The sequence below is a fragment of the Larimichthys crocea genome, chromosome IX (genome assembly GCF_000972845.2).
Source record: "Larimichthys crocea isolate SSNF chromosome IX, L_crocea_2.0, whole genome shotgun sequence".
Lineage (NCBI taxonomy): Eukaryota > Metazoa > Chordata > Actinopteri > Sciaenidae > Larimichthys > Larimichthys crocea.
In genome coordinates, this window is record NC_040019.1 from 6,434,933 (window position 1) to 6,462,714 (window position 27,782).

General features: G+C 40.0%; 2 protein-coding genes across 8 annotated transcripts in view; one reads left to right on the plus strand and one right to left on the minus strand.

Moving 5' to 3' along the window:
* Nucleotides 1–27,302, minus strand: part of morn5 (MORN repeat containing 5) — a 56,591-nt gene extending 29,289 nt beyond the window's left edge. Inside the window, exons 1-5 of one of the 2 annotated variants that reach the window (XM_010736695.3) lie at nt 26,758–27,265; nt 26,451–26,598; nt 24,906–25,017; nt 24,556–24,687; nt 16,884–17,280 (exon numbers count right to left, since the gene is read on the minus strand). In XM_010736695.3, coding sequence (XP_010734997.2) covers nt 17,168–17,280; nt 24,556–24,687; nt 24,906–25,017; nt 26,451–26,598; nt 26,758–26,804 — 552 coding nt within the window. In that variant the 5' untranslated portion in view covers nt 26,805–27,265 and the 3' untranslated portion in view covers nt 16,884–17,167. Of the gene's footprint in view, nt 1–16,883; nt 17,281–24,555; nt 24,688–24,905; nt 25,018–26,450; nt 26,599–26,757 lie in introns of those variants that run through there. The other variant, XM_027281991.1, reaches the window with a different exon arrangement.
* On the plus strand, nt 1,116–14,798 carry lhx6a (LIM homeobox 6a). 6 transcript variants are annotated; one of them, XR_002042021.2, is made up of 9 exons: nt 1,123–1,854; nt 2,810–2,881; nt 3,164–3,346; nt 5,327–5,448; nt 12,814–13,034; nt 13,433–13,533; nt 13,720–13,815; nt 14,029–14,183; nt 14,273–14,798. XR_002042021.2 is itself a non-coding variant. In XM_010736706.3 (9 exons), the coding sequence occupies exons 1-9, from the start codon at nt 1,777–1,779 to the stop codon at nt 14,350–14,352; spliced, it is 1,128 nt and encodes a 375-aa protein (XP_010735008.1). In that variant the 5' UTR covers nt 1,162–1,776; the 3' UTR covers nt 14,353–14,797. The 6 variants fall into 6 exon arrangements, 5 of the variants coding, with proteins under 5 accessions (XP_027137799.1, XP_027137798.1, XP_027137797.1 ...); XM_010736706.3 differs by having other exon boundaries at nt 1,162–1,854; nt 14,009–14,183; nt 14,273–14,797; XM_027281998.1 differs by lacking the exon at nt 14,273–14,798 and having other exon boundaries at nt 1,116–1,854; nt 14,029–14,239.
* Nucleotides 27,303–27,782: the final 480 nt, after the last annotated feature.

Genomic DNA, 27,782 nt, shown 5'->3' on the forward strand with positions numbered 1-27,782 from the left:
AAAAGACTAAATATAAAAATATGTCGGTGAACTTAAAGCCTGTTTGCGTGAAGGATAATTTAACAACCAAAGGTTTTTTGCAGAGCCAATGTTTTTAAGACTTTAAGAATATTTAACTCGCATCTTAGGCTGGAGGACAATGATTGGAGAGATGAAATATAAGAGCATCATTTCGGGTTGCACCGAAGTAATCAAATCCTACCTCTTGACGTGACGAGCCCCCCCTTTTAAAAAAAATGTCTTTGTTGTTGTGAAATCGCTCCACCGACTCTGATTTCCATCAGATCAGATAAATGGCTTCTTTTTAAAAATGTGTGTATTTATGTTTTCAATAAAAAGGCCTATTCGTTCAAATATATCTCCAATTGATTTAATTTTTTTTTTTTTTATCATTTCTCCTCCGAGAATCTTCTTATTTTTATATTTTCAGGCTTTATTTTGAAGGGATCATTTGTGTGGGATCTTTTGTGTTGATTGACGCGTCGGTGTGTGCTCTGCCTTCTCTTTTGGTTAAATCACTCCGTGAGCGTTCTCATTTCATCTCCATCAGCTCCTCCAACTGTTTGCATAAATAAATGAAAACACAGCTCTCCCATTTTTTTTTCCCACAATTGTTCCGTTTGTTTGGGTTACATAACCAAAAAAAAAAAGTTTATTTTAAATCCGTGAATTCTCTTTTTGTTTCTCCTTTTAAACTATAGATTTATGATGTGTTTCACTTTCATTTTACGCGACACACATTTAAATATTTCAAACTGTTGTAATAACGGAAACAATAAAACAAAAACAAAGCTTTGAATCCAGATAATGGGCATTAAAATACACAAATGAAATTAATTAAATCATATTCAACGTGTTTTATTATTTCTCATGTATTTTGTGGCATCTTATTTTTCCAATGTAGATTCTGTTGTGTCTGAATATTCACTATATAAACCCACATATGTATGATGACGCTGTGTGCAAAGAGGTTTATTTATATGCCCGAGTATGTGGGTTAATTATTGCGTTACAGCCTATACGTCAGCTGTAGTTGCATATTTCTGGTAGCAAATAAATGGCAATTATATAAATAACTATAATTTACATTGGGCTTTTTTTTTTCTTTCCTCTGGCAGCCGATATAAATGCCTGAGATATCAAACACACACCACCAGAGTTTGAGTAAGTTTCTGTCATAACTGTTCCAAAGTGTGTCCACCCTTCTCACGCATATGAAACTCTTTCTTCACCCTCCCCCTTCTTTAACTATAAGGCAGGCCAGAGAGCTGCACAAACTTTCACTACAGCTCTGCACAGACACTCTGGTTCTCTCTGCTTGGTTGCGCTCCCGTCGACTTTTGCAGTCTCCCCTGCACCTATGAAGCCTTTGGAGTAAAAGCTGCCAACCCCTCAATTTGATTCACTTCCTGTATTCCAACTCCTTCCCAAAAGTGGACAGAGAAGGGGAAACGGGGGGGAAAGGAAGAAATCTCTTCTGCTCTAAATAAGGCTCTCTGCGGAGCAAAGCAACTCCTCGCCTCCGCGTAGCTTCAGAACTTTTGTAGTTTGTGTCGGTGGTCAGATCGTCTCGCACAGCAGCGTTTTTTTGTTTTTTAAGAGAGAGAGAGAGAGAAAACATTTCGCGTTAGAAACAAAACCAAAAACTGTGCGCAACTTACACCCGAATCCATGCATGGTACGGATGGTACAAGTTCTGACGCCCATCGCCGAGTCTTCTCCTGAATCCACGCACCGAGTTTGGAGACACTGTACGCTGTGAGACTCCAGGGGTTCATGTACTGGAAAAATGAAGTTTTGTCCCCTCTTTCAGAGGGAAATAAGATTCTGTCCGAAGGAATTCCCACGAAGCAGGTACTAACAACTTTGGACACGTCTGAGCTTCAACTTTGTGCGTAATATTGGAGAGCACTTGTGCACTGTTTGGGCCTTAAACATTTGGCTTAGACTGAATTAGCCTTTTTTATTATTATTATTATTATTAATGCGATGACGTACAACTAATGATATGTGGTTTAACGATGCCTCAACGTGAAATAATTCTGATTCACCTATATATTGTTCATCTTTTTCTCCTGAGCGTTCAGTGGATCTATCATGCCGGTGCGCAAAAACGCGCAGTTTATTTGCAAGCCCGCAGCAACGCGCGCGTTGTGTGTGTGTATGTGTGTGTGTGTGTGTGTGTGTGTGTGAGAGAGAGAGAGAGTTTTGTTTTGTCTCTCTGTGATGTCATAAGAATCACTGCTTGTGTACTGAGATCAGCTGCACGCGCCAGCCGCTGTGAGGAGGCACGCGCCTCTCTGTTATGAATAGCGTGATTTGCGGTCCGCGAAGCCTCTCGAAGCGCTGCCAATTCGCCTGAGAAGAATTGGATTTTAATTACAGCCATTAAAAATCAAATTTGCAATTCTTTGGGTGACCCGTTGCCTTTTTCTGATTGACAGTTGAAATTGACACTCCGGGTCCCTCTTATCCACAGCGTTTCAAGCTATTTGTAATTACAGGTAGTTTTTCTCCCCCCTCCACTCTCGTGTCCTGGATTGCGAAGAAAATACTATTATTCTGAGAGGCATGGGTTAAGGGGAAGGGAAAAATCAATCCAAATTGAAATAGCTTCATTAAAATGTGCCTTTTGTTGCGGGGGCCCCCTTTTTTTAAACAGTTTTAACCGGGGTTTATTGTCAGGACTACTTTATATAGGAGTAGCCTTGTGAAGAGCTGTCTGCAAATGTCTCCCGCGGATTTCTCAGCTGAAGATGAGACTGGAAAAGTGATGAAGGCTTGCCGTTCATTGAACGTTGTCTTGTAGGTGATCTCTACCGAGCATCAGGGTACACCGGGAGCTTCGCGCTGCAGTGTGGACTCTAAACACATGCCAATGGTGAGAGCTTTATCGCCTATTTACGCTTTGAAAATCCATCCAGTGCGCCTACTGCGCGCAGTGCTTGGCACCCCCTTGTGCGCCTCCAATGCATGCGGGAATATGATGAGAATTACATGCAAATATACATATATATATATTTTGACATGTGTGAGTAAAAGCGTGCATTATGAAAATGGCGACATCTGCAAACTGGCGCTTTGAAATGGGGGGTGATGAGGATTATTCTCCGTGTGTGTGTGTGTGTTACTGAGCTGTGCTGATGCCCCCCTTCTCTTGCAGTCTCACTCGGACGGAGAATCCCAGCGGTCCAACATGGAGCGGGAGGACACTCGCTCGTCCCCCAGCACTCCTTCCACACCCTCCGTGTGCTCACCGACCTCCACCACCAGCTCGGTGCCGTCCACCGGGAAGAACATGTGCGCCAGCTGCGGTCAGGAGATCCTGGATAGATACTTACTAAAGGTGAGAGGCCGAGCATACACTGCGATTAAAACGGGCAGAAACTGGAGAGAGCAGAATGTTTCTTCTTGTTTATTTGGTTACTATTATTATTTATTATTATTTTTTTCATATATTTTTACGCCGGTATTAACATAGACAGACAACAAATAGCTTGTCTACACAAGACCAGAGGAGGTGAGAGAAGGAGGGTGCCATGTTGACCCGGGTCCTGTTGTGGTTTGGACTGGTCTGCTGGATTGAGCAGAAGGCCTGGACTGAACTTTAGGCGTCATTACTGTTACATTTATCATCAGGCAGACATTAAACTACAAAAGTGAAGATGGTAAAATACATTACCCATAACTATTTGCGGCTATGATATAGATTAAATGTATATACAACATTTATGTACGGAGTTTAAAATAATAACACCGACGGTATCTGCTCCAAATCATTTTAGGCAATCATCAGACTGTGTTTGTGAGCTCGCGCACACAACATGGATGTTTTGGTCTTTTTTTTTTTTTTTTAACAGCCTCTCGTTACGCCCTGTCTTGCCGCGTGCGCTCGCGTGGTGCTTCCATCCAAGCAAAGTCTTTTTTTTTTTTTTTTTTTTTTTTTTTAGTCGCGCGCAAATGGGTGTGTTAGTCAGGAAGTGGGAAGATCATTAGTCTCTTATCTGAGTGTGTTTTGATCTCAGTCTGCACAGCTGATAACGTAAAACGGGGAAAACATTGTTTGGACATGAAGTATTGTGAAACATATTTTTTTAAATTTCATATTCAATAAAAATAGACTCTAAAAAATTTCTAATTTTCAAGATCAAAATTAAAACTATTTATATTAGTTTTGTTGTTGTATCGAGGTCCAGACTTGTCAGGATATTTATCTGGAAGTGTAATCATTTCATCATCAATATTTTACAGCTGACTGGGAAAAAAAAATCTTGAATGCTAAATGAAAAAATATTTTAGTTAAACTAACTATAAATACATTTTAAAAATAATAAATATAATCATATAATACATTCAAATATCTGTGTGCGTCAATGCTCGCCCTGTCCTGTTTAAAAATATCATTAACTTACATACGCCGACATATTTCACACAGGCCGATGCTGTTAATAAATGTATGTCAACAAATGAACATATACTGATAAAATAAATTAGCTCCAATAACTGATTTTCTGGTAAATAAAATCGCCATTTTTAGAACCAGACGCTTTTATGAGCAGTTCATTGAGCAGCACAATGATCACATGATAACTTAAAATGAACAGAGCACCTCAGTGTAACGGGATTTTGTACAGACTACATTTCTATTTATTTCACAAGGCACCCTTCATGATCTCTCGTCATTAATAATCAATTTCCAAAGAAAATGGACGCCGAGATGACTTTACTATCTGTAAAGCTTCAAACTGATTTCAATAATTCCATCAGTCATTCACTGATTTCATCCATTCGTATCTCTTCGCCTGTCAAACACGTATTTTATTCTCGTTTTGCCAAAAGACTTAAATCATAATTGTAGTTGAACGAAAATATTGAACTGAAAATGTTCCATAAGGCCCGAGTGAGGATACTCCAGGGTTCAATATTTCCTAATATTCATTAATTTTAGCCTCAGGTTAGTCTCCCTTTTTCTTATAGGTTTAGGATTTCATGAAATGTGGGAATATTATACTGCGGAATAAAAGTAGGCCAGCATGAAAGCACGAAGGGATCTCTCTAAAATGATACAGTCACCTAAAGGCCGAAATATATAAATATTGAAATGATAAAATTATTATGAATGACTCGTTATTATGCATGTATGATATAGAAATATATTTGTGTTGGCAAAGGTCTACATGGAAACATTATTAGCCTACGCAGACACACACACACACACACCCACACACCCTGCTGTAGTGATTTATCATCGTGTGTGTGCGCGCGTGTGTGTGTGTGTGTGTGTGTGTGTGTGTGTGTGTGTGACATGCATGTTGTCTCTTCGCAGGTGAACAACCTGATCTGGCACGTGCGCTGTCTGGAGTGTTCCGTCTGCAGGACGTCGTTACGTCAGCACAGCAGCTGCTACATCAAAAACAAAGAGATCTTCTGTAAAATGGATTATTTCAGGTAGGGTAAGTTTATGACCGTGTTTTCAAAATACCACGTCTGCTCTGCCAACACAGGCCTACCTCTCTCTCTCTCTCTCTGTCTCTCTCTCTCTCTCTCTCTCTCTCACACACACACACACACACACACACACACACACACACACACACACACACACACACACACACAGACACACACACACGCACGCACTCTTCATTTGAGATGGATGCGGGTTGCCTCATGTTTTCTTGAAAGACCTTTTCAAAAGCTCTCAAAGTGTGTAACAAAATAAAAGTCTTTAACTGCAGTGCATAGCTGACAGATCCACGAGGTTGTTATGGCTACTCCAAACACAACATTTCCACCAGCTAGAAAAAAAAAATCCTATCCAGTATCAGAACACATAAAAAAAAAATACTGCGCATTATTTTGAAAAGCTTTTTTTTTTTAAAAAAAGAAACATTGTACGTTTTTTGGGGTCGGATGTTTTGACCACGTGTCACCAACTCAGATCCTATCAGATTTGAAGTGGCGCGCTGAAATAACATTGGATCATTTCTAGTGATTCATTTCAGGTGGACCATGTCAGATCAATTTTATATGGCCACTGCATGATCCCAATTCATAAACACTATCTGAGTATTTCACTTATCCGTTAACGCACCACGTGCCACGAGGCGCGCGGTGGCTGTTTTATCATTACAAGACACGAGGAGTTTAGAGGAAATGACCGGAAATGCTTGTTTGCCCGTGGAGCTGTATGAATTCAGTCGACCCCTACATGCAAACAAAGCGTCAACTCATCCAGCACAGAGACCACTCTATTCTATCTATTCTAATCTGTTTCTACTGTACAACAATGACCTGGCATCATCCATAAAATGTAAAAATAAATAAATATTTGTCCTCAAATGAAAACTATATTTTTCATGAAAATCATTTTCAAACAAAAAGAAATAATCAAAACAAAAAATCAAATCAAGTAAATTAGGTCTTTATTTTTAAGTGCAATAACATACATATCTACATGTGACATATCTATCTATCTATCTATCTATCTATCTATCTATCTATCTATCTGTCTTTTCATGCAATTTCGAAACACAGCGATACAATAAATAAACAAATAGAGATAGTGATGCACACGCGCACTTTGAGGTAAATGAAGTGTGTTGTTGTTGTTGTTTTGTAATTCAAAGGTGAATTTGCATCAGTCGCTTTCATTCAACACTTACTAAGCTTGTGTGCATGCAGCAGATGCGGTATAAGTCTTGTTTGGGTGAAGTTTTATATTCATTTTTCTGACCACACGTGTGCGTGTGTGTGTGTGTGTGTGTGTGTGTGTGTGTGTGTGTGTGTGTGTGGTATCTGAGGTTAAATGGGGTTCACACCAGCGACAGCACATAGTAAAATTCTGTGCTGTAGCCTGAAGCTGGTGTATACTTTGAATGGACACACATAACGTTTGTGCATGTGTGTGTGAGTGAGTGCTTGGACCTGTGAGTGAGCTTTGGTGTTTTTCTGATTGAAACCTGACACCAGGCCACTGCTCTGAGGTTTATAATCACCAGCAATTAGTTGTCCTCCACCCCAGACCCTCAGGCCTCCAGACCAGCAATTAGACCGCCCCTAGTGCCCGGTCAGCATGTTTCTGATCTGAATGTGACTCCTATCCAAACTTAAAACACACACACACAGGGACACAGATATGTGCACACCTAGACATGGACACACACCTAAATATGAAAACATGAATATGAAACATTTGCATGCACATATTAGCAAAAAAATGCACTGTACACATTGCCTCCTTTTACGGCTCACGAGAACATACACACACTGACACACACACTCGCACGCTGACACAGCCACACACACATAAACACACACTGAGATTTCTGTTTATTTATGCATGTCCAGCAGCTGCCAATCATTTTGCTCAAAATGGAGATTTTCAGTGTTTGCTCTGCCACATCATAATAATATTTTACCTGACCCGTCTCCGTTTAAATGCCCCCTTCACTATTCACCCCTCTCGCCTTCAACACTGCTCCCTGAGCCGGTGTGTGAAACACGCAGAGTGGATTTATAAAGAGCGTTAGAAAAAACGGTAATGAGCGGTACAGATGTAAGCTGTCACTGGGTCACATATTATGTGCTCATCAGAGAAATCCTACACTGTAATTATGTGAAATACAGTAATTGCGATTAAAAAGCACGTCTGAATATAGAAGCGATGAATGTGTTCGCACTAGTTATTGACCCACCAGGAGAAGGATTAGAAGTTTCACCATGAATGTACGTAAGGATTACTGTATATTATGATTAAACAAATCCATACTAAAGTTTTATGTGCTGCAATCCACATGGATTTAGAAAAATAATAATAATAAAAAACTTAAAGCTTCACCTTGAAACTCGTCTAGCTTTCATAGCTGTGGTGTCAAAGTGAACAAAGACCAAAACACAGTTATGTAGAACAAATTTGGTCTAAACTGAGTTAAGAGCAGAATCTGACTTGTGCTGCTCTTACGATATGAAAATGATTATGCCATTTGTGTGTAACGTGTAATTGTCTAAACAAAACAGCATGTATAAATGGCATTGGACTGTAAATCGGAGTGGAGATGACTGCATGCTGGCTAACTCTAAGCTGGCCAGTGAGTCACAGCTAGCCTCGGCTAAAGCTAATTTACCCCGACTTTAATCCACGTTTCCTCTAATTAAAAAAAATCAACGGTGATCCTCCAACATCTTAGTAATTGAGGCGGTGCCTAAATCTAATCATAATGGAGAAAAAAACAGCAGATGAATGAGTCCTGCTGAAAGTTTAGCAGAGTTGCAGTGACCGCGCTCACAGTGAAATTCAAGAGGTTTGATGCAGTGAAAGCAGATTCAGGACTTCCTGTGTAGTCACTGCTGTCTGCATTTGTAAAACAGTATGGTCATGTACTTCTTCGTATTATTATTCTCCTTATTCTTGAATGCATGGTGTAAACTGTAGTTTTTTTATGCACAGATGTTTCATATGTCAAAATAACCTTCACAAGATGTAAAACTGGTCATCTATAACTGTACGCCATCTGTGTAGAGTGACTCTAAAGCAGTGATCATATATTTGATTTGATTGTCTGGATACACCGAAGGTCACTCAAGGACTGTTAAAACATTTTTGCAAACAGGTGTATCTCATACTCAACATGGTAACAATCATTGGAGAATAATCCTTAATTTGCATAATAATATTTGTGGGTTCAGATTAGATTTCCTTGGAAATCACACTGGAAAAGTGAGAAATTATTTAGAAATTCCTGCAGGAACAGTGTAGCGTTGCTGCAGGACTGGGGTCTGCACAATGGTTACCTCTGTAAATATAAACTGTAATCTGGATTTAGGCCAGATTTAAACTAGGCTAAACACTACTGCGAGTCCAGATCCTCTGGGCTGGTTTCAAACCTCTGGAGATATTTCCTCATCTGTGTCAGCCTCTCATCTGGCTTTGGACTGACAGCTGCTTTAATGGGGCGTAATAGCAGGAAATCAGAGTGGGTTTCCCTCCATATACGTGTGTGTGTGTTTGTGTGCGTATGTGTATATGTGTGTGTGTGTATGAGGGGGTTAAGTCGGTATAGGGGGTGCAGGACAGAGCCCACGCTGTGCCTCTCAAACCCATGTCAAGCCTCAGGGGCTTGCACACACACACACACACACATACACACTCATTTCTTTATCAGCCTCCTCCCATGACCCCCCTCGCCTCCCTGCACTCCCTCCCTCGCCTTGTTCCGTAGAAACATCATCCTCATCCGTGAGCTGTAGGCCACACAGGAAGTTGCATTGCTGCACTAATCAGGGGCACTCTGGGATACTGACAGTGTAACCAGAGTCCATGTATGTAGGGAACTTTGTGGGTGAGCATGTGTATGTGTATGTGTCTCTTTATATATATGTGTGTGTGTGTATTGTTATAATAATTATTCATCAACCCACCTCTGGTTAGCTGATTAGGTCTCCATAGCAACAAAGACGAGTAACCGGTACAGAGTGATTGAGTTTTATTAAGAACTGAATGAATTAGAAATTATAATAAGACATCTGTCACACAATGCTACACATTTAAATAAAGACTGCTCAGTCAAAGTTATGAAATAGATTATTCATTTTATGAGGCAGATTGGTTGTTATAAAGAAAACCGCCAGTTTTCACAGTTACTGCAGTCTGAAAGAGGAGATAATACAAGTGTCAAGGTTTCCTTTGTGTAGGGTTAACACGTTAAAGCCTGATAATATGTTAAATCTGTCAAAAGAAGTTATCTGTAAAGTATTTTATCCCATCTTAGATTCTGGTTCGAGAGCCCGACACGAAGCTCTGCGTCTTAAAACCGCACAGTTGAGCAAGGAATCTCTCAGGACAAATCTAATAGAGATTAGAGTATTCTCATAGCACATCAGAAATAATCCAAAAAACGTGTACCTCCTCAAGCCCCTCTTTCAGCAGCAGGTGAATTACTAAAAAAAAAAAAAAAAAAAAAAAGGAGTAAAGATTAGACGAAAGAAGGGGAGCAAATAGGAGAGGTCTGGGGGGAAAAGGGTTTTTTTTGCGGTGTAGGATTTTCCCTCCTGTGAGTGATATAGGGGGGGGGGCCGTGAGGATTGACAGTGCTCCAAAATAAACACCAGGTTTTTTGGTACAAAGACAAAATGAGATACAAAAAAAAAAAAGAAAAAGGGAGGGGTCAGGGGAGATGGAGATGAAGATGGAGGAGGAGGAGGAGGAGGAGGGGGTTAAAACAAGGGATGATTTGCAGCTTTTCTGGGTTCTGTCTCAGAGCATGAAACTGACAAGCTGTCACGCTAGATTAGCCGCAATGTTCCACAATGTTTTCCTCTTTACTGTAGAAACAGGCTGGAATTCTCCATAACAATCTGAAATGATACGTACATACACTACACGGTAAACCCCGGAGTCGATTTGTCTCCAGAATGGCTTTATTGGGTTATAAGAGGGTTTGTTGGTTAAGTTGCACATATCTGTGACAACTTAAGCTCTGTGTAAGTGCCATGCCAGCTAATTTTATTTCAAGGTCGCCCACAAACTCGCTCTAATTCTGAACTTGAATTTGTTTGTTATGAGGAATGCCAGGCCTGGTAAGAATGCTCTGCTTTTTATTTGGGCACTGCCGTGTTAATGAAATATAATTTATCTGACAGCGATAATAAAGAACCTATGGTCGACAGACAGATGCAGAATAAGACTGATCCTCAAACAGTAGGCATTTAATGACGACCTATAAATATTCTCATACAGGAAAATGTAACTTGTGGCCAATAAGCTTCATATACATGAGGAGGGGTACGAGTTTGCGAGATGTAAGGGCTATAGTATGCTTTCATCCCAGATAGAGTGGATTTGAGTGCACTGATGCGCTGCCAAACCCACTCACTTGGCAACCCTCGTGCTCTCCGTCCCTCTGCTCTCGTTCTGCCATTGACGCTCTTTGCTTTGCCTTTTTTCCCCCCTCAGCCACTTACTTCCTCTCTCCATGTCTGTTCTTTTCATCCTGCCCTCACCAGTTCTTGCCTTGCCTTCGTACCTTTCAACTATTGACTGCTCTTTGAATCTGGCTCATGTTTTGTGAGATGCGGTGCTCGTATGAGTTAATGTTTTATCTCTGCCGAAATAAGACAGAGTAAAAGAAGTAGCTGCATTTAAAACCAGGCTATACATTTTGACCCCCGGTTTTACCCTTGAGGCAGCACTTTCTCCCGGGCTGCGTACAAATCCCGTCTCCTTCATCAGAATGGGCAGCTGCTGACTCCAACAATGGCTCCTTAACCTCACCATAACATTCTCAAACCTAAAGCGTTTTATACCCATTAAACCCATAATGTGCTCTCTAAACAAGGAGCTTAATCTATTTTGACTGGGACGGGACGTTCATATAATATTTCTGTTGTATTAAAGTGGAGTTTGTTTGAATACTCCATGATGAGGCTGGTGATATTCTATTTTTCTTTTCGCGTTTTCAACAAATCCCATTAAACTAAACTAACTAAGCAGCGTCTGTGAGCCAGATGTATCTTATTCATCTCTGCCAATGACCTCTATCTATTAAAACCCATCAGTGCACCACACTGTTGCACTGATGAACATGGGAACTGTAGTTTATTTAGAATCACATCTGCACTGTCACACCACTGTAAATACTTGCTAAAACACCAAATGTGTATCCATCCACAGCTTTAAATAGTCCCCCTCGTCAAATCCATTGTCCAGTCCTGTTTTAATTATGTTTGTGGAAAAAACTACAGTGGTCAGCCTTCAAAATTAGAACCATAAGTTTGTGATCCATTTAAAAAAGATTTACATCTTCACTGTGATTAAATAAGATTGGAAAAATAACAGACAGGGGATTAACGTATCACTGGTTTTAGTTTTTTCATGGGGCTTGTTGACAGTAGGAAAAATAACACCGGTCTTAGCCTATATTAGTTTATCATTCCTTAGTGTTCATACACCTCACGCATTTATCTTCAGAGATTATGAATGTAAATCTATGGCAGTCTGTCTCTGTCCTCTTTCACACTCATACACATTAAAACATATCAAATGACGAGAGCATGTTTATTTAAAACTTTAATATCTCGTTTTTGGAGCTCATAGAAGCATTTTCCGACTTTTGCCTCTCTCTTTCTGTCGATTTATCTTTCATCGTCTCCACAACCCCCACCCCCACAAACACCACCCACCCATTGAGAACGGTAAGTCAGGTGGTTTAGGTTTATGTGCCGCCTGACCTCACTGTTGCTATCAGTTACAGCGCGGCGATCTCGAGTGATGTCATCCAAGTCTTTCTTCATCTTCCACTGTGTTGTAAAACCACCCCGGTTTACATGTGTGTCGGTGTGTTCCCTGGTGTGTGTGCAGTCTGTGTTTGTGTGTGTGCGAGCATGTGTACATGTCAGGGCCTTCATGCATCAGCCAGGAAATTGCAGGTGTTGGTTTGTTTGCATTCAAGGCTCAGCTTGCAGCCGCAGTCAGGACTCTTTTCTGAAGGCCATATCCTCCTCCAAGGTTTCTTCCTCAAACTCTTTGAGCTCTGCCAAAACTTTAAGTTTTAAAACATTTATTTTCAACTTCAGCTCTTTCAAAATATCCTCAACGAAAAAAGGATGTCTGTGCATATTTAATTCAATGTGTGCACTGGAAATGGCTTTGAGATAAGATTGAAAATTCAATTTTCTCTACCGCAACGTTGTTTTTTATCCCACCTACATCTCTCTAATTCCTCATTCTGTTTCTCCCCCTCTCTCTCTGTCTCTCTCTCCTGCTTCTCTTCCTTTGCCTCTGTTATTTTTTTCTTCTCTGTTTTCTCTCCCTCACAGTAGGTTTGGTACTAAGTGTGCCCGCTGTGGGCGGCAGATATACGCCAGCGACTGGGTGCGCCGTGCGAGGGGAAATGCATACCACTTGGCATGTTTTGCCTGCTACTCGTGTAAGAGGCAGTTGTCCACGGGAGAAGAGTTTGGCTTGGTGGAGGATAAGGTCCTGTGTAGGATCCACTATGACACCATGGTGGAGAACCTCAAACGAGCGGCTGAGAGTGGTGAGTAGTGGTTCTGGCAAATTTACTCCAATGGTTCTCTGTGGCTCTCCAGATGTTTGCTCAAAAGGCCCAAAACAGAGGTTATCTGAATTTGTACATTTAAGTATATTTAATATTGTACATTTATTATTTCCTTTCATTTATTATTCCTCATTATATGTCTGCATGATTTCTGATGGATGTTAACATAATTAATGGACTAGTAAGTCATGTTACACAAGCTCACGGCCCTTAAATTTGGGTCTCAACTGTGGAAAACATTTTTTAAAAAAACTATTTTTATGATACGTGTCCAAGTTCTTTGGTTCATGTACATCTCCTGAGACTGTCTTGCTTAATTAAAATAGTTTCTCAACACATTTTGTCTGCTGTTTTTTTTTTTTTTGTATGTTTTTCAGGCAATGGTATCACGTTAGAAGGAGCAGTTCCAACAGAACAAGACAGTCAACCGAAACCGGCCAAAAGGGCACGGACATCCTTCACTGCAGAACAGCTACAGGTCAGACACACAAACTTCACCAAATCACAGCCAAAGAAACCATGTGTTTTTAATATAATTTGCAGCTTATTTTTGCAAATATACAGCTCTCTCACCACATTTGGTGGACCGGTGTGTACTAAATCTGGTATTTCATGGTCTCTGTAATAAACCGATTTCATGCTTGTGTTTTGTCTCCATATGCAGATCATGCAGGCTCAGTTCGCACAGGACAACAATCCAGATGCCCAGACGCTACAGAAATTGGCCGACATGACGGGCCTCAGCAGGAGAGTTATACAGGTCAGCACACTCTTCTGCTACTGATGAATCTGCTTATGTTATGGCACGGATGTAGCTGTATGTATTGAAATATGCATAAATATTAACTTTTACAGTTCTGGTCTGTCATGTTTGACTTTTAAATGAAATGAATCATCGTATTCTATTTCAAGAATATAGCTACATGATGTCTGGTTACATTGCGTCTTCATAGGTGTGGTTTCAAAACTGCAGAGCAAGACACAAAAAGCACACGCCCCAGCACAGTGGGGCTCCCCAAGGTCATCCCCAGTCCAGGATACCCTCGTCCCTGCCCGATGAGCTGCATTACTCCCCCTTTGGTAGTCCCGAGCGGGCGCGCATGGTGGCCCTTCACGGGTACATCGACAGTGAGTTGTTTACTTTTTTCAGCTATTTGTTAGTCTATTTAAAGACTGGTATTTTTTTGTCATTGTTTTGCTCTTTGTGTGCTCTCCAGGTCATCCCTTCTCTGTGCTGACCTCTCAGAGTCTCCCTCACCAGGCCATGTCGCTGCCCCAGCTGCCCCTCAGCCGCTAGAGCTCCACCACTATGACCCTTACGACCCCTAAACCTCCGGATCCTAACCCTTGATCTCCCATCACTGACGTCTGCAGACCTGACCCGGAGGTCACGCAGGAGTCAGCTTGGAGAAAAGACGCATGTTACAGGAGCCCTGCCCACTCGGAAACAGAAAAAAGAAACGGGAGGAAGAGGAAAAACTAAGACACATCCGTCCTTATGCTTTTTTTCCTCTCTGGGGACAGGAATATCCCACCTGCAGCCACTCCGTCAAAAAACGAGCATGAAGCATTTATCATTAGCAGGAACTCATTGACTGTGTTTTACACCGCCTAAAAGGACCCATTTTGCTTCACATGTACAGCATCCTCCGCTCGATTCATCCATCCTCTGACTTGAAGGTGGAGGGAGTTTTAAAAGGGACGAAGCTGACCGTGGAAGCAGGACTGAAGCCTCTTGAGTGTTGTCAGAATACTGAAGATAAACAAAGAGGGAAAAATTTAAAGGGGGAACTGTCATTGTGGCCTAAAGGCCAGGCACACACAGTAGACCACATTAGAGGTAAGACACCTCCCTCTTTTCTCTCTAAGCAACCATGAAGGAAATCTACATGTAAATGAAATATGCTGACTGTTGAAATATTTTCTTTAGGAATGTGATTTTATGACACTATCTCAACAACAACAACAACAAAAAATCCCACATTTTTGGTCAATTTTCCACTGAAATGAGGTGTAGAATTAGATTTTTGTCAACAAAAAAAAAAGAAAACACTGTGTGCCTTATCTTTTCCATTATTATCTGAAACTATAATTATTTGCAGCAGTGAATCAGCTAATTAAAATTACAGCCCGTCAGTCATCACCTCACAAAGATTTTGGTGTTTTAGTTTTTTTTAATTTAATTATATAAAAACAAATTGTGAGGATTGAAAATCTTCCACAGGAGGAAAAAAAATCACAACTGTTTATCATGAAGGAAAAACCATAAAGCACAATGTCTGGGTTTGTGTATTATTAAATTATGGCTGTAACATTAGAAGCAGGAGCTAACTAGATTTTTAAGCCGCCACAATCCTGACAGAGAAAACGGAGGGAGGTCTGAGATGAGCGCACTCGTCAAACACATTCCTACAAAATCTGAAGTGTTACATATTTTCATATTTCCAAACAAGTGTATTGTCACTAATTTATAATTTCTAAAGGTTGCTTGTTCAGCCTCTGTGTGTGTGTGTGTGTCTTTCGCACAAGGAGGGGAAAGGAGTGTTGGTGTATTGGTACAATATGAAACAGACTGGGGTTGTACATGTGTGTGTTTCTGTGTGTGTGAGTGTGTGTGTGGGTGGGTGTGTATTGGCAGGGGTAGAGAGTGTGCATCTGTATTTTAGTGCCATGGCCATTGTGTGAAGAACAGGACCCAACAAGACCTCAATGTCCTTGTATTTATTGAGATGGTAAATCCCTGTAAAGCACTTTTTTCCCCTCTGAAATTGTTTTTGTTTTGTTAAAAAAAACTGAAATGAAATGAAACAAAAAAGTTTATTTGATAGACTTGTGCATCATAAATGTTTTGTGTACTAAAATGCAATAAAATAGAATGTGATATTTTTGTGGTTTTGAATCATTTTTGAGAATAAATTAAAGAAGCAATAATTCTCTTTGGGGCACAAAGCCAAAAACAAAATTAGGCACAATTGGACAAACGTACAAATAAAATAAATATGATGTAACTGCATCTTTTATGTGTTTTTTGGTGGTTTGGTATACGTTTAGTTTTTTAATCCTTCTATTTTTGTGGTTAGTTGTGTACATACTAGTGCGTGTGTGTGTTTTGTGGTTGTGTCTTAAGCAGGAAGGTGCATTCTGGGAAAGATTCCCTTTGTGACTTTAAAATGAATGTCTTATTTATTTATATTTATTTATTTTCAGCTTGTCCGCTTGTTGTGGGTGATTGCGATGCTATCGCAACAAGACAGTTCATGGTGATTATATGTTAACGAGTAGTTTGGTCTTTAATGAGTACATGACCCCTGCACATTAGCAAGAGATATCATTTGGAATATTTTGTCCTGGAGACCATGCACGGGTCACAACCTGCTAATATCACACAGTTAGTCTGAAAATATTAAACTCTTCATTGCTGACCGACCGTAACATGAAACTTAAATATATATTATCTTATTTAATGACATGTAGACTATGCATGTCATACTTACATGACAATATTATTTCTATCTTTGTATGCAGGAACATTGTCAGGATTTAAATACCAGTGGTCTGGGATAAAACCTACATGAAAATCCACTAACTGTGCATTCGTGTTGTTTGGTTTCATATTGTTTGAAAAATTAATTCACTTTCAGTTGCTGTATGATCTTTTTAAACCCTTGCATTAGACTTTTGACCCCGTGGAAAGTGATATTCAGTCATAGATTAAATGCTTCTGACTGATAAATGATGATAGACATACTACTGACATCAGATGGAGCCCAAATAAATACAATATGTTTTCCACAACCAACGACTAAACTCAAAACAACATACAGTGCATTTAAAATGATCACCATTTATTCAATCAAAAAAATGAAAGAATCACTGTGTACAGATTGTTGTTGACTTTCTGCCTTTTAATACCTCTCTCGTATGCAGACATGAAGATAAATACACTGTGTTGAGGTGGTTACAGTTCCTACACTATGTAGGCCTACAACAAGGAGGTTTAAAAAATTCATTCATTGCATAAAGACGGGAAAGAAAATCGACATTTCTGATAGTTTTAATAGCTTACAGCTGGTCTGCAAGTGGAGTTTTAAAAAAACAAAAAATAAAACATATCAGTTGCTGGTCTCTTCTGATCTGGTTGCAATAGACTTTGCAGGATCAACGGCAACAACCTCATCCCAAGCTTTCCGACAAGTCCGCACAATCCACTCATGTTCAGAGTCATCTGTTGGAGAGAGTTATTATAGTTTTGTATATTTTTCATTCATTTTTAAAAAAAAAATTGTTAGTTTCATTTTTTACATTTTTCATTTGAGTTAAGTTTCAGGTAGTTTCCAGTGTTGCTTTGCTGGTTTCAGTTGAGTTTTTATGGTTTGAAAATGGTTTTTATTAGTTTCGGTATTAATTTCAGTTCTTTATTTACAGAGTGGGGATTTGTCAGGGGCACGATTTAATAAATTCAGTACAGGTTTTACAAAAACTCACATGACTCCTGTGAGACATCTCACGAGTCCTCTTCATGCTTGTTGTGTGGACAAATTTGACAAAATTGACAAAAATAAAAGATATTTCCTGTATATTTATGTTTTATTTTAATTACTTTTTTGTACTTTGTATGTATGCTGCAATATTGTTTCAGTTAGCTTTTCCTTTAAAGTCTAGTTTTTATTTGATTTCATTTAACTAAATGTTTTTTTCACACCTATGCTTTTAGCTTTTGGTTTAGTTTAGTCAACTATAATAAGCTCAGTTAGAAATATTTCATTTTAAAATTATTGAGTTTGTGTTTAACAATATTAGAAACAAAAATCTAAAAAAAAAAATAGTAAATTGTTTTTCTAAACGTTTGACCTATGATTAAATAAGAAAAAAAAGGAAAAAAAAAAGTACAGCCCGCAGATTAAAGGCTGCACAGCGTGTTCATTTTGTTGAACTCACTTAAAGCGTTCAAATCAAATCTCTAATAACCAGTGGGCTGCATAATTAAACCACAGGTCATTTATTATGTGTGAGGCTGCGACAGTGAAGTGCTATTCAAGTCTCGGGTAAATTTGTCAAATCAAGATAAGCCTGACAATTAGGAGAAAATAACTTCTCAGAGCCACTTCAGACACCAATAAATAATAACCCCACCAAAAATGGACGCCAGTTTTTTTTGGGGGGGGGTTGTTTTTTTTGTTTTTTTTAACCGAATCGACTGCCAGAGGAGCTGATAATAAACCAGTTATTCATTGTTAAAACTGAAATGAGTAGCTAATTGCAGGGGAAGTGAGCTTTCTCTGGAGCGCCCGCAGCTGCACGCACTTGAGCAGCTCGCGGGCCTCACCCCGCAGGTTCCACGGCGCGCGGGGCTCTCCATTGTACAAGAGAGGAGCAGGTCTGCAGCACGCGGGGCTGATTGTGTATAATTGCCAGCGATGGGCGTCAACACTAACAGCCACTTCAAGTATAAAACACCCTCCTCCTCCTCCTTCTCCTCCTTCTCCTCTTTCTTTCACTCTGTCGCTACCTGTTCTGATCGGGAGGTCAATTGAACATATCGGACGCGCGGACAGCTGCCACGCAAACACTTTGTGACGCACAGAGAAGGTAATTATACGTCGCTGCGTCATTACGTTTTGACTGACCCCCCCAATTAGTCACAAACCACAACCTGCCCTAATGATAATTTGATTGGGACTTTTTTTTTTTGTATTCGCTGTAATTCTGCCCTCTTCAGATTGTATGACAGCGTTTATCTCAGGATTTAAGTCAAATGTAATTGGTACAGGTGGCTGCTATATTTGGGCAATTTCCTGCAGCGTGAGGACAGCAGGACATTTTTGTAATTCACCGGTTTCTCTGCCTCAATACATTTAAGTTAAAGACCCACCTAATGGATCTTTTCATCGTGTCTGTGGATTGGGATGTTGCAGTCAGACTCATAAAAACAAACAAATCAAAGTCTTAGCCCGCACCATCGCTTCAGTCTTTACTGAAGTGCATCTAACACACACACACACACACACACACACACACACACACACACACACACACACACACACACACACACACACACACACTGGTTTATGAAACATTTTTATGGTCTGCTGCATCAACCTGCGTGGACGACCTTTCTGCAGTGTACACAGGAGAGAGAGTGTGTGGAAGCGATAATGGCACCTTGTTAAAGTCTGTTTATCTTAATCCTTAAAATACACTCAGAGGGGAAAAGTGTTTCCTTCCAGCTTAATGGCTGTGAGTTAACACACACATGCATACACACACACACACACACACAAAAAAGAAGACAGACACTCTGGCTTAATTAGCAAAAGCAAAAATCAGCTTCCTTGCAGCACGGTGATTTGCATAAGAGATGAAGTGCATTATTCTGGATTTGATGGCGTCGTATTCACAGAAACTCTCTGCGACGTCATCGAGAGGCAAACGGTTGAACCTGGTCCACTGACAGTGACGAGACGTGGAGCTCATTAGTGGACTTATTCGGGGGGTCATACGTGTTAATATGAGCACATTTTGTGGTTTCCAAGTGGAGGCACCACAGTGAAATCAAACTTACCTAAATGTGAAACCTCAAATAAACATTCACATGTACACGCATAAGTCATCTGTCTCCAATTCACTGCAAGATGCAGCAGCCCCCCAGCCCCCTTTTTTTTTTGGGTTTTGTGTCTTGGTGACATCACAGAAAACTGCGGCGGGTATTTCTTTTTGAAGGAGAGATTCCAATCTTCAAAATTATTAATCCATCTGTCACAGCTCACAGGATTAACATGTGAATCCTGTTTTATGGTGAATTTTTGTCCTCGAAGATGGATGAAAAACGAGAGTTTCAGGAAAGGCAGCGCGGGGATATGTTCCACTCCCCAGGGCCACGGCTGATTTTTATCTGTCTGTGAAACACCTCGGCTGGACGGGGACAAAGGGAGGGGGGCGGCGGTGTGGTCACCAGACGTGTTTTCCTTGGCAGTGGAATGTTTTCGGTGTGGAACTCTTTCTGCGTGGAGTTTCAAAGGGAAGCGGGTTATTCCAGAAACAGGAAAGTGCTACAAACAATATGGCAACACATGGCCCCTGCTGGAGCTGCTGCCGCCCCCTGCACCGCTGCAGAGTGTTGCTGCCTGTTGCCAAGAGAGAATATACACAACTGACCGTGTGTGTGTGTGTGTCTGTTGGTGATAACCGAACACGCTCAATCAGTCAGTGGCAGGGATTTGATTGTGCAGATGTGGCCCCTTTGTATCTTCTTTTTTAATTACAGATTCATAGAGTGCTGCGAATGTTTTACAGTGCACCTTCAAACTTAAGTAACAATTTTCATCAGCAGGCAAATTAAATCCAATTATGTGTCTCTGGAAGTTTTGGGTGAACGCGGATAAAAATAGGATTTTGGAGTTGTTTTGTTGACGATGTGATTTGTGTTTCAGATTTAACAGTAATCATTTCACTGTGTTGCAGTCTGTTGGCTTTATTTAAGCTGGGCTGGTTAACGATGACACAGCGAGGTGACAGTGAGTGGAAACACACGTTTGATGTTATGATCTCAACCGCAACAAAAATGCAAAATCAAGTCTTAATTATTGAACATTAGTAGCAAGTTTTTAAGGTTTTAAAGTGTCCAGAAGTTTGGTTTGTTATTTGTGTTTAGCGTGCAAACAACTGAACAAATGCATCAAACTTCTCACCTGTAAATCAGACATAAAATCACACCTGATAATTACATTTTAGTGCACCACCAAATTACCCTGAGCTGCACAGGGCGTCATTAAAATGAGAAGACAAGCTCAGGTCTTCTAATATTCTGCTTAGCAGTGTCCTGACATGTTGCCTTGCTCTTCATTTCAGATTCCCTGGCTCACAAAGTGATCACAAACCTAGTGGTGAGCTGAAGCAGATGAGATACTGCAGTGTAACAGCCTAATGACTGATTGCTGTGTAGTAAAAAGGAAGGTTGGACACTCATGAAGAAGAACAGCCAGAAACAAAGTCTGTGATCCCTGGATGTTCATCTTTCACCACCTGCAATCACTCATCACTGAGACACACACATACACACACACACACACACTGTACAGCCACACACTGTCAGACAGTACTTTGTTTCCATCATCTGTGTATTACAGGAGGTGATTTTGTATCCAAATGACCTATCTTACTCCCTGCCTGACTACGTTCCAATAGGTGGTTCCTAAAATCAGACCAGTCGTGTAAATATTGGCTTGGCTACTTAAACTTGGAATAGTAGATTCTGGCTTTTTTGTGCTGTTGAATTAAATGAGAAAATAAATGTATGGGACTATTGAAACAATGACAGGACACAACAACAGTCACCAGCCCAGTGACATGTCAGTAAAGGAAGACACTTGTCATCATCTAAAAACATGTAAAGTCATTTTGGTCAATGTAGCAGCTATGGCTCCTCTAATCAATGTGAATGCTTGCTGGCCCAAATCTGGTGACTAAGTGAAATTTGTAATTTGTTTTTGCAGCACTTTCTGAGTGGACCTTCTGAATTAGTCTCAGTCTGTTAATGTAAATTAGTTTGTTAAGTGCTGAGGTAATAAAGAGGGTCAACCATTGCACTATTGTTGTGATTGTGGATGTATTTGTCAAACACTTTTGAGGGAGACGTTTGGAGTTCCTTGTCTTTGCTCGAGGATACTTTGACATGTGGAAAACACCATTAACCCTACGGTAATGTAACAACAGGATCGAGGATGTTTCAGGGACGTCACAGCTGTAACAGGAGGTTCCTTCTTAATAACTGACACACTTACTTTCACCACCCTCTGTTTCCTCCATCATCCTACATTTCTACATGGTGCACCAGTGTTCTGGACATATCCCTCCATACGTGCAGGCGTATCGGCAGCTCCTTGATGACAAGAAATCGGTTCAACTCCAAAAATAATCTTTAACCTCTTGGGGAATATTAGCAACAGATCCTATTGTTTTGCTTAGTTGGCACTGTGCCAAGAAGGACTGTTTGTCCAAGTTAGCAACAGTAACTAAGGGGCAATAGGTCAGTTTCAGCACGTAAGATTTCCGAGCCACGACGTTCAGTTTGGGGGGCGTTAATAATCTTTCATTTTAAACAAATTCAAGTTTAGCAACTTTTTTTTTTTTTAAATATGAGGGTTTGTCTCCAGCGGCTCAGTCCTTCCTTGCCCTACATCCACCAGTTGTGACGGCTTCATGGGGAGCTCCTTTCCTCTTTCCTTACGGCAGCAAAAGGTCCCCTCTGGGAGGGTGGGCCTTCCCTGTGTCCCATCTTACTCGCAGTCCTCATCCTGGGCGGAAGCCATGAGGCAATAAATTCTGTCTTCACACCCACTCTGACAAATCTGCCTTCACCTCCCAGGGTTGGAAAATAAATCCATACAGGATACAGGAGCATTCTTCTCAAGAAGTGTATACCAAGATGACAGGAGGAGCACACACAGGCATAAGTATGTGATGTAGATCACAATCCACATATATACACAACACATCCCTCCACACGCGCCATAAAAAAGGCACACAGCAATTAAATAGTTCCTGTTTGACTCCATATTTACTTAAATCAAACCAGAGTCAGAGCATTGTGGGAAAGTGTGCAGTTCTTCCTTTTATCTTCTCATCCTCTCTTGTTCTCTTCCTTTGTATCTCTCTCTCCACTGATCAATACCAGAGCTATAATGGTGATGAACAACCGGCATCAACGAAAGAATCTCAAAACATATTTTTGTCCTCTTATACATGCTGTTGACATCTGGTGAGGATGTGGATCTCCTCCTCTGTTTCCTTCTGTCTCCACACACATGAAAATTAAATGCATTCTTGTGGAACTAATCTGTATTGTGTTGCAAGTAGCTCATCGGAACAAGTATTCTGCCTAAAATTATATTAATACCACAGGGAGCTTGTGAGTCACACCTTAACTTCTGCTAATAATCATATCTTGACACTTGTATTTGTAAAAAAAAAAAAAACAAAATAAAATAGTATCAGCAGGGTCCTGCATGATTGCACAACATCCCCCCACATATGTGTAACTAAAGCTGTGTTCAGGTACTGTACAGCACGTGCCCAATAAAAATGGTAAAAATGGTCAAACACCTTTGGCACACAGCAATAAAACAGGACTAAACCCTTAATGAGCCAAAATCTATTTATATTTAGAAACGGCATTCATAACCCACTACCTAATTCACAACATCGTAAAAAATCGTAAAATCACGGGAGACATGACGAGCAGAGGATGTCAGAATTTGGGAATTCCTATCTGGACACCTGACAGACTGCATTCACTTCAAATCAGGAGTTCCAAAACTGGGCACTCGTTCAGTGGAAAAATGTGTCTTGAATTTTCCACTTTTGACAAATAACAAAAGGGGGGAAAAAAACTTTTTAAGATGACTGCAATAGCCTATAGCAGCATGCTTATCAGATGACTTGTAGCAATAATCTTCCATCAGAGAATCCAGGGATAATCCATTTAACATCACTCCATAGGTTCATTGTTATCAAATCCTTCCCATATGGCCACACTGCTCGCTTTCAGAGATGCAGTTATTAAGAAACTGGGCAAAGAGGACCCTGTCTGAAACAAATTTAATTCAAGAGCTTTTGTATGTTTCAAAGTATTTTCAGTAAGCCGTTTTCTGTGGCCGGTGCTCAGAGAAGTTGTTGAAAAGTAGACATAATTTTACATGGAGCTACTATCTTGTATGACAAGCCAGCAGCAACAACTCCCTCAGTACTAATCTGGTTTATTGTATGGTCTTTCTTGAATCTTATTGAGGTACAGGTCTGAGTGGGCATTTCTTTCCTTGAATAGTTCAACGATATCAAACAGCAATTGAAGCATTCACATGAGGAGTTTACACTAAGTCCCTTAGACTCACCATATGTGTACACCACAGCTGTGGAAACACAGTCTAAATCAATGATAACTAATGTTTTGATCAATTTTGCAATCAAACACTGCAGCTTAATTTTGTGTCTTAGTAAGTAACTATATAAATACATAGAAAATACAGCAATCTATTACTGAGAAGGTGCTTTATTGGACACAAAACTTTGTATACTTAATTTGAAATGGAAATTTGTGTTTGCTCTTGACTTTAATCTTCCTAATTTGTCTTGGCACAACAGGCACAAAGATGCCTGGATATTACTCAACACTCAGGTGGAGCCAATTTGGCATCAAATTAGTGGAAAAAATGTGCACAAACTAGAGGGAAATATGCAGCGAGAGAAGGAGGTTTTGACTATGATAGAGATTCTGTGAAAATGTCTGCTATCCCTGCTGCTGGATTGTGGACTGCAGCAAATAATGCCTACTTTTATTCACCTCACATTAAGTACATAGTTCACAAAATATGTCCAGATTGGAAGGTAGCTATTATTTAGTAGCAAAGGACTATTATTAAGAATCAAAGTATGGGACTACATGTCCAACAGGCCAGCCATCTGTGGTGTCACAGTGAAAATAACAGGATATTTTGTGACTCACCTGCATTCCTGAGAAATCTGCCAGTGTAGGAAGTCACGACTCTGGTATTGGGGTCATAGAAACCATCTCCACAATCGTAACATCCATCAGGAATGACGCGTGGCGGATGCAGATCAGTTAGCTGAGATTCTCCTGTATGAACAAAAGCAGTTGTTCGGTATTGAACAGCGATCTTCCTGTGGTTTGAAACAGGCATTCAGTACAACAATACAAGAAAAGTATTCAATAACACAGAGAAGTGAATTTATGATCATGACAAGCTTTTTTTAGTATGTTTGTCAAGTTAATGGCAGAAACCATTGTCATCTGACTGAATAAGCAAATACATGAGCAACTAAATGTATTCCAACCTGCAGGTCTGAGTCCATTGCACCTCTCAGTGTAGAAACGCCTGTCGTAACCATTGCAGTAGTCCCAGTCTTTCTCTTGGTATGGCAGACCGTCGGCAAAGGTAAATGACCCCTGGTGAGCAAGCACAATAATGAAATTATTCTCATTCTTTAGTCAAACATTTAAATAAGTTAATTCACCTAAATTAAAAAAAGACATATTCCATTTCTACAGTGGGTGCCTGGCCATGCAGATATCTTTCACTACCTCCATACAATTTTTATTTGTGCTCCTGAAAACAGTTTAAAAAAAATAACAAATAAAAAAATAAATCTTAAAACTTAACAGCAGGAATAATCTTACTCAAGATAATCCACAGTCTCGCTGTTGACAGTTTTCTTTGGCAGTGAAAACTGCTGAAAGCAAAGTCTGGAGGTTATCCTACAGTATGTACCCCCAGACATGGTTGGTGGAAAGATAAGTTGCCGTTGAGGTTTTCAAATGTCACTTTTCAGTGCTTTAAGTACCACAAAAGAATTTAAATTGTCTTCCATTGTCTTTGGGTCGAGGCAGAAATCTTAGAGATGGATATCTCAAAACCTCAGCAGATAAAACCAAAACTGTAGGCGTAGATATATCACATGGGGAAAGTGGAAAAATATGTCTTTTGGTATTTCGAATGAAGTGATGCACTGTGTGGGTGTGTGTGCATGTTTTTTTGAGACTTGATCCAACTGTTATTGGGAATAAAAAATAAACATACATTGTTCATTAAATGAGCAAAATTTGGATACTTAACATTTTCATTTCAATGTGAACAATATGATTTACAGTCATGGGAATGACATTAATTCGGATTTTGTGATTTATTGAGGACATGAGCACATCTGGTGGGAGATCAAATACAGAAGGGACACGTTAAAGCGGTAAATCTGTCATTTTGACTGGTGTGATAACAGATTTAGGCTTTTTCATGTCATTTTGACTGGTGTGATAACAGATTTAGGCTTTTTCACAGCACATATACAGAATGGTCATTCCACTAGTGTAAGTACAGGTTTAACTGATATATATATATATATATAGATTATATATATAAGATGATGGTAATAATATAGGTTGGGAACCTCAAAGCTGAGAATCATTTGAAGGGGGAGGTGCAACACCAGATATAATTTCCAAAGTTTGGATTTCTGAGTCTATCAGATGGTCTGTTTTGAATGGAAGTAGGTTTTCTTGGGCTGGCATGGATGCAGGTGCAGGGTAGTCTGGGCCAAAGTTAGTCATGGTTTAGGGCTGCTATCATTTCAAATAAACCGCAACTGAAATGATGATAATAATTGGAGCGATGGCTGTTGTGGCAAAAAAAACTCCATGAAAGATTGCATCAGAGCAGGAGAGGCTGTAGCTTCATGCAGGGAAAAAGGAGAGAAACCTAATAACTACGACAACAACGGTGAGTGATTGCTAAAAGGGACCAGATGTAATATCAACTATAACCAATGTGAAACACACAGAGTCGTGCATGTGGATGCATATACTCTGACATGCATGCAACTCCTCACCTGTTGAGCTCTGCCGTTTTCCCAGGTGGCCTCATATTTACTTCCATTTGGAAAGTGTAGCACTCCTTTGCCATGAAACATCCCATCTTTCATTTCACCTACATACTTGGTCTCTGTGGGAAAGGTGTACTCTCCTTTTCCATGCATCCTGGTGGAGAGAGGAGACGGTCACACAGGTTGTTGCTAACTTGAATAAACGGTGGGATTTTGTTTGTTTGTGTGTGTGTGTGTGTGTGTGTGTGTGTGTGTGTGTGTGTGTGTGTGTGTGTGTGTGTAAACGCGTTGACTTGAACAAACATTCACTTACCTGCCGTTTTTCGCATCTCCTTTGTATTTGCTTCCCATGAGCTCCATTAATATGACTTGCTAGCACCCTTTCTTCTCAAACAAACAACACAAACTATGGGTTTCACTTCGACCGGTGTTTCGGATTAACGAGCGACCGTGTTAACTGGCGACCTTCAGCCGAATGTATCTTTGTGGTTGTCGTAGTTACGACTGACAGCCGTTGAACAGGAAGATAATACAAACAGTTATAGACTAATAAGTTGTTGTTTTTAATACTGTAACGTTAATTTAAAAAAATAGCCACGTACGAGGATGTATCTTTCTACTTTCAACAGCCGTCGTTACTACGACAACCACTAACGGTCGCCAGTTAGAAGGGTCGCTCTTTAAGCCGAAACACCGGAGCCGTTGACCGAGTGTAACAACAACGGCTGGTGCACTGTTACCATGGCGATGCGTCAAACAGAAAGCCAAAGTGAGAGTCTGCTAATTAAAGTGTTTAATTATTTGTCACAGTTTTGTCATTTTGTAAACACTTAACGAAATAAAACTCGACAAAACAAACAAACAAACAAAACAAACAGGTTCATCCAAGTTAAACTATCATTTACAACTCCTTATTAGTGCGCATGCGGGAAGCGAGGCTCCGGCTTCAGTTTTTTTTTTCAAACTTTATTGAAAGAACAAACAAACAAATAAGGAATTCAGTCATACTAGTTCACATTGAACAAAAGTAACATAGCATCGACATAGTTACATGATAATATAATAAGGATAAAAAAGAAAGAGCATGAAAACAAACATCAGAAATAAAATTTAGATGTGACACACTTTGTAATCTTAAATGTAAATAAAGTTCTAGTTATAACTGTTGTGACAGGTTACTGGTTGAAAATATCTGCATGAATATTGATTATAGATAGACATTTTCTATTAGTAATTAACTTAAGAGACTTAAAATAATAATCAACTTCAATCAAAAATAGCTTAAATGATGGTGATGAATCTTGAAATTTACATTTATGGATGTGAAATTTCCCTAAT

Coding starts and splice junctions, on each gene's coding strand:
- lhx6a (XM_027281994.1), top strand. CDS start 1,777: ATGTACTGGAAAAATGAAGTTTTGTCCCCTCTTTCAGAGGGAAATAAG. Junction 3,347..5,326: donor TGGATAGATACTTACTAAAG/GTGAGAGGCCGA, acceptor GTCTCTTCGCAG/GTGAACAACCTGATCTGGCA. Junction 13,816..14,008: donor TCAGCAGGAGAGTTATACAG/GTCAGCACACTC, acceptor GCGTCTTCATAG/GTGTGGTTTCAAAACTGCAG.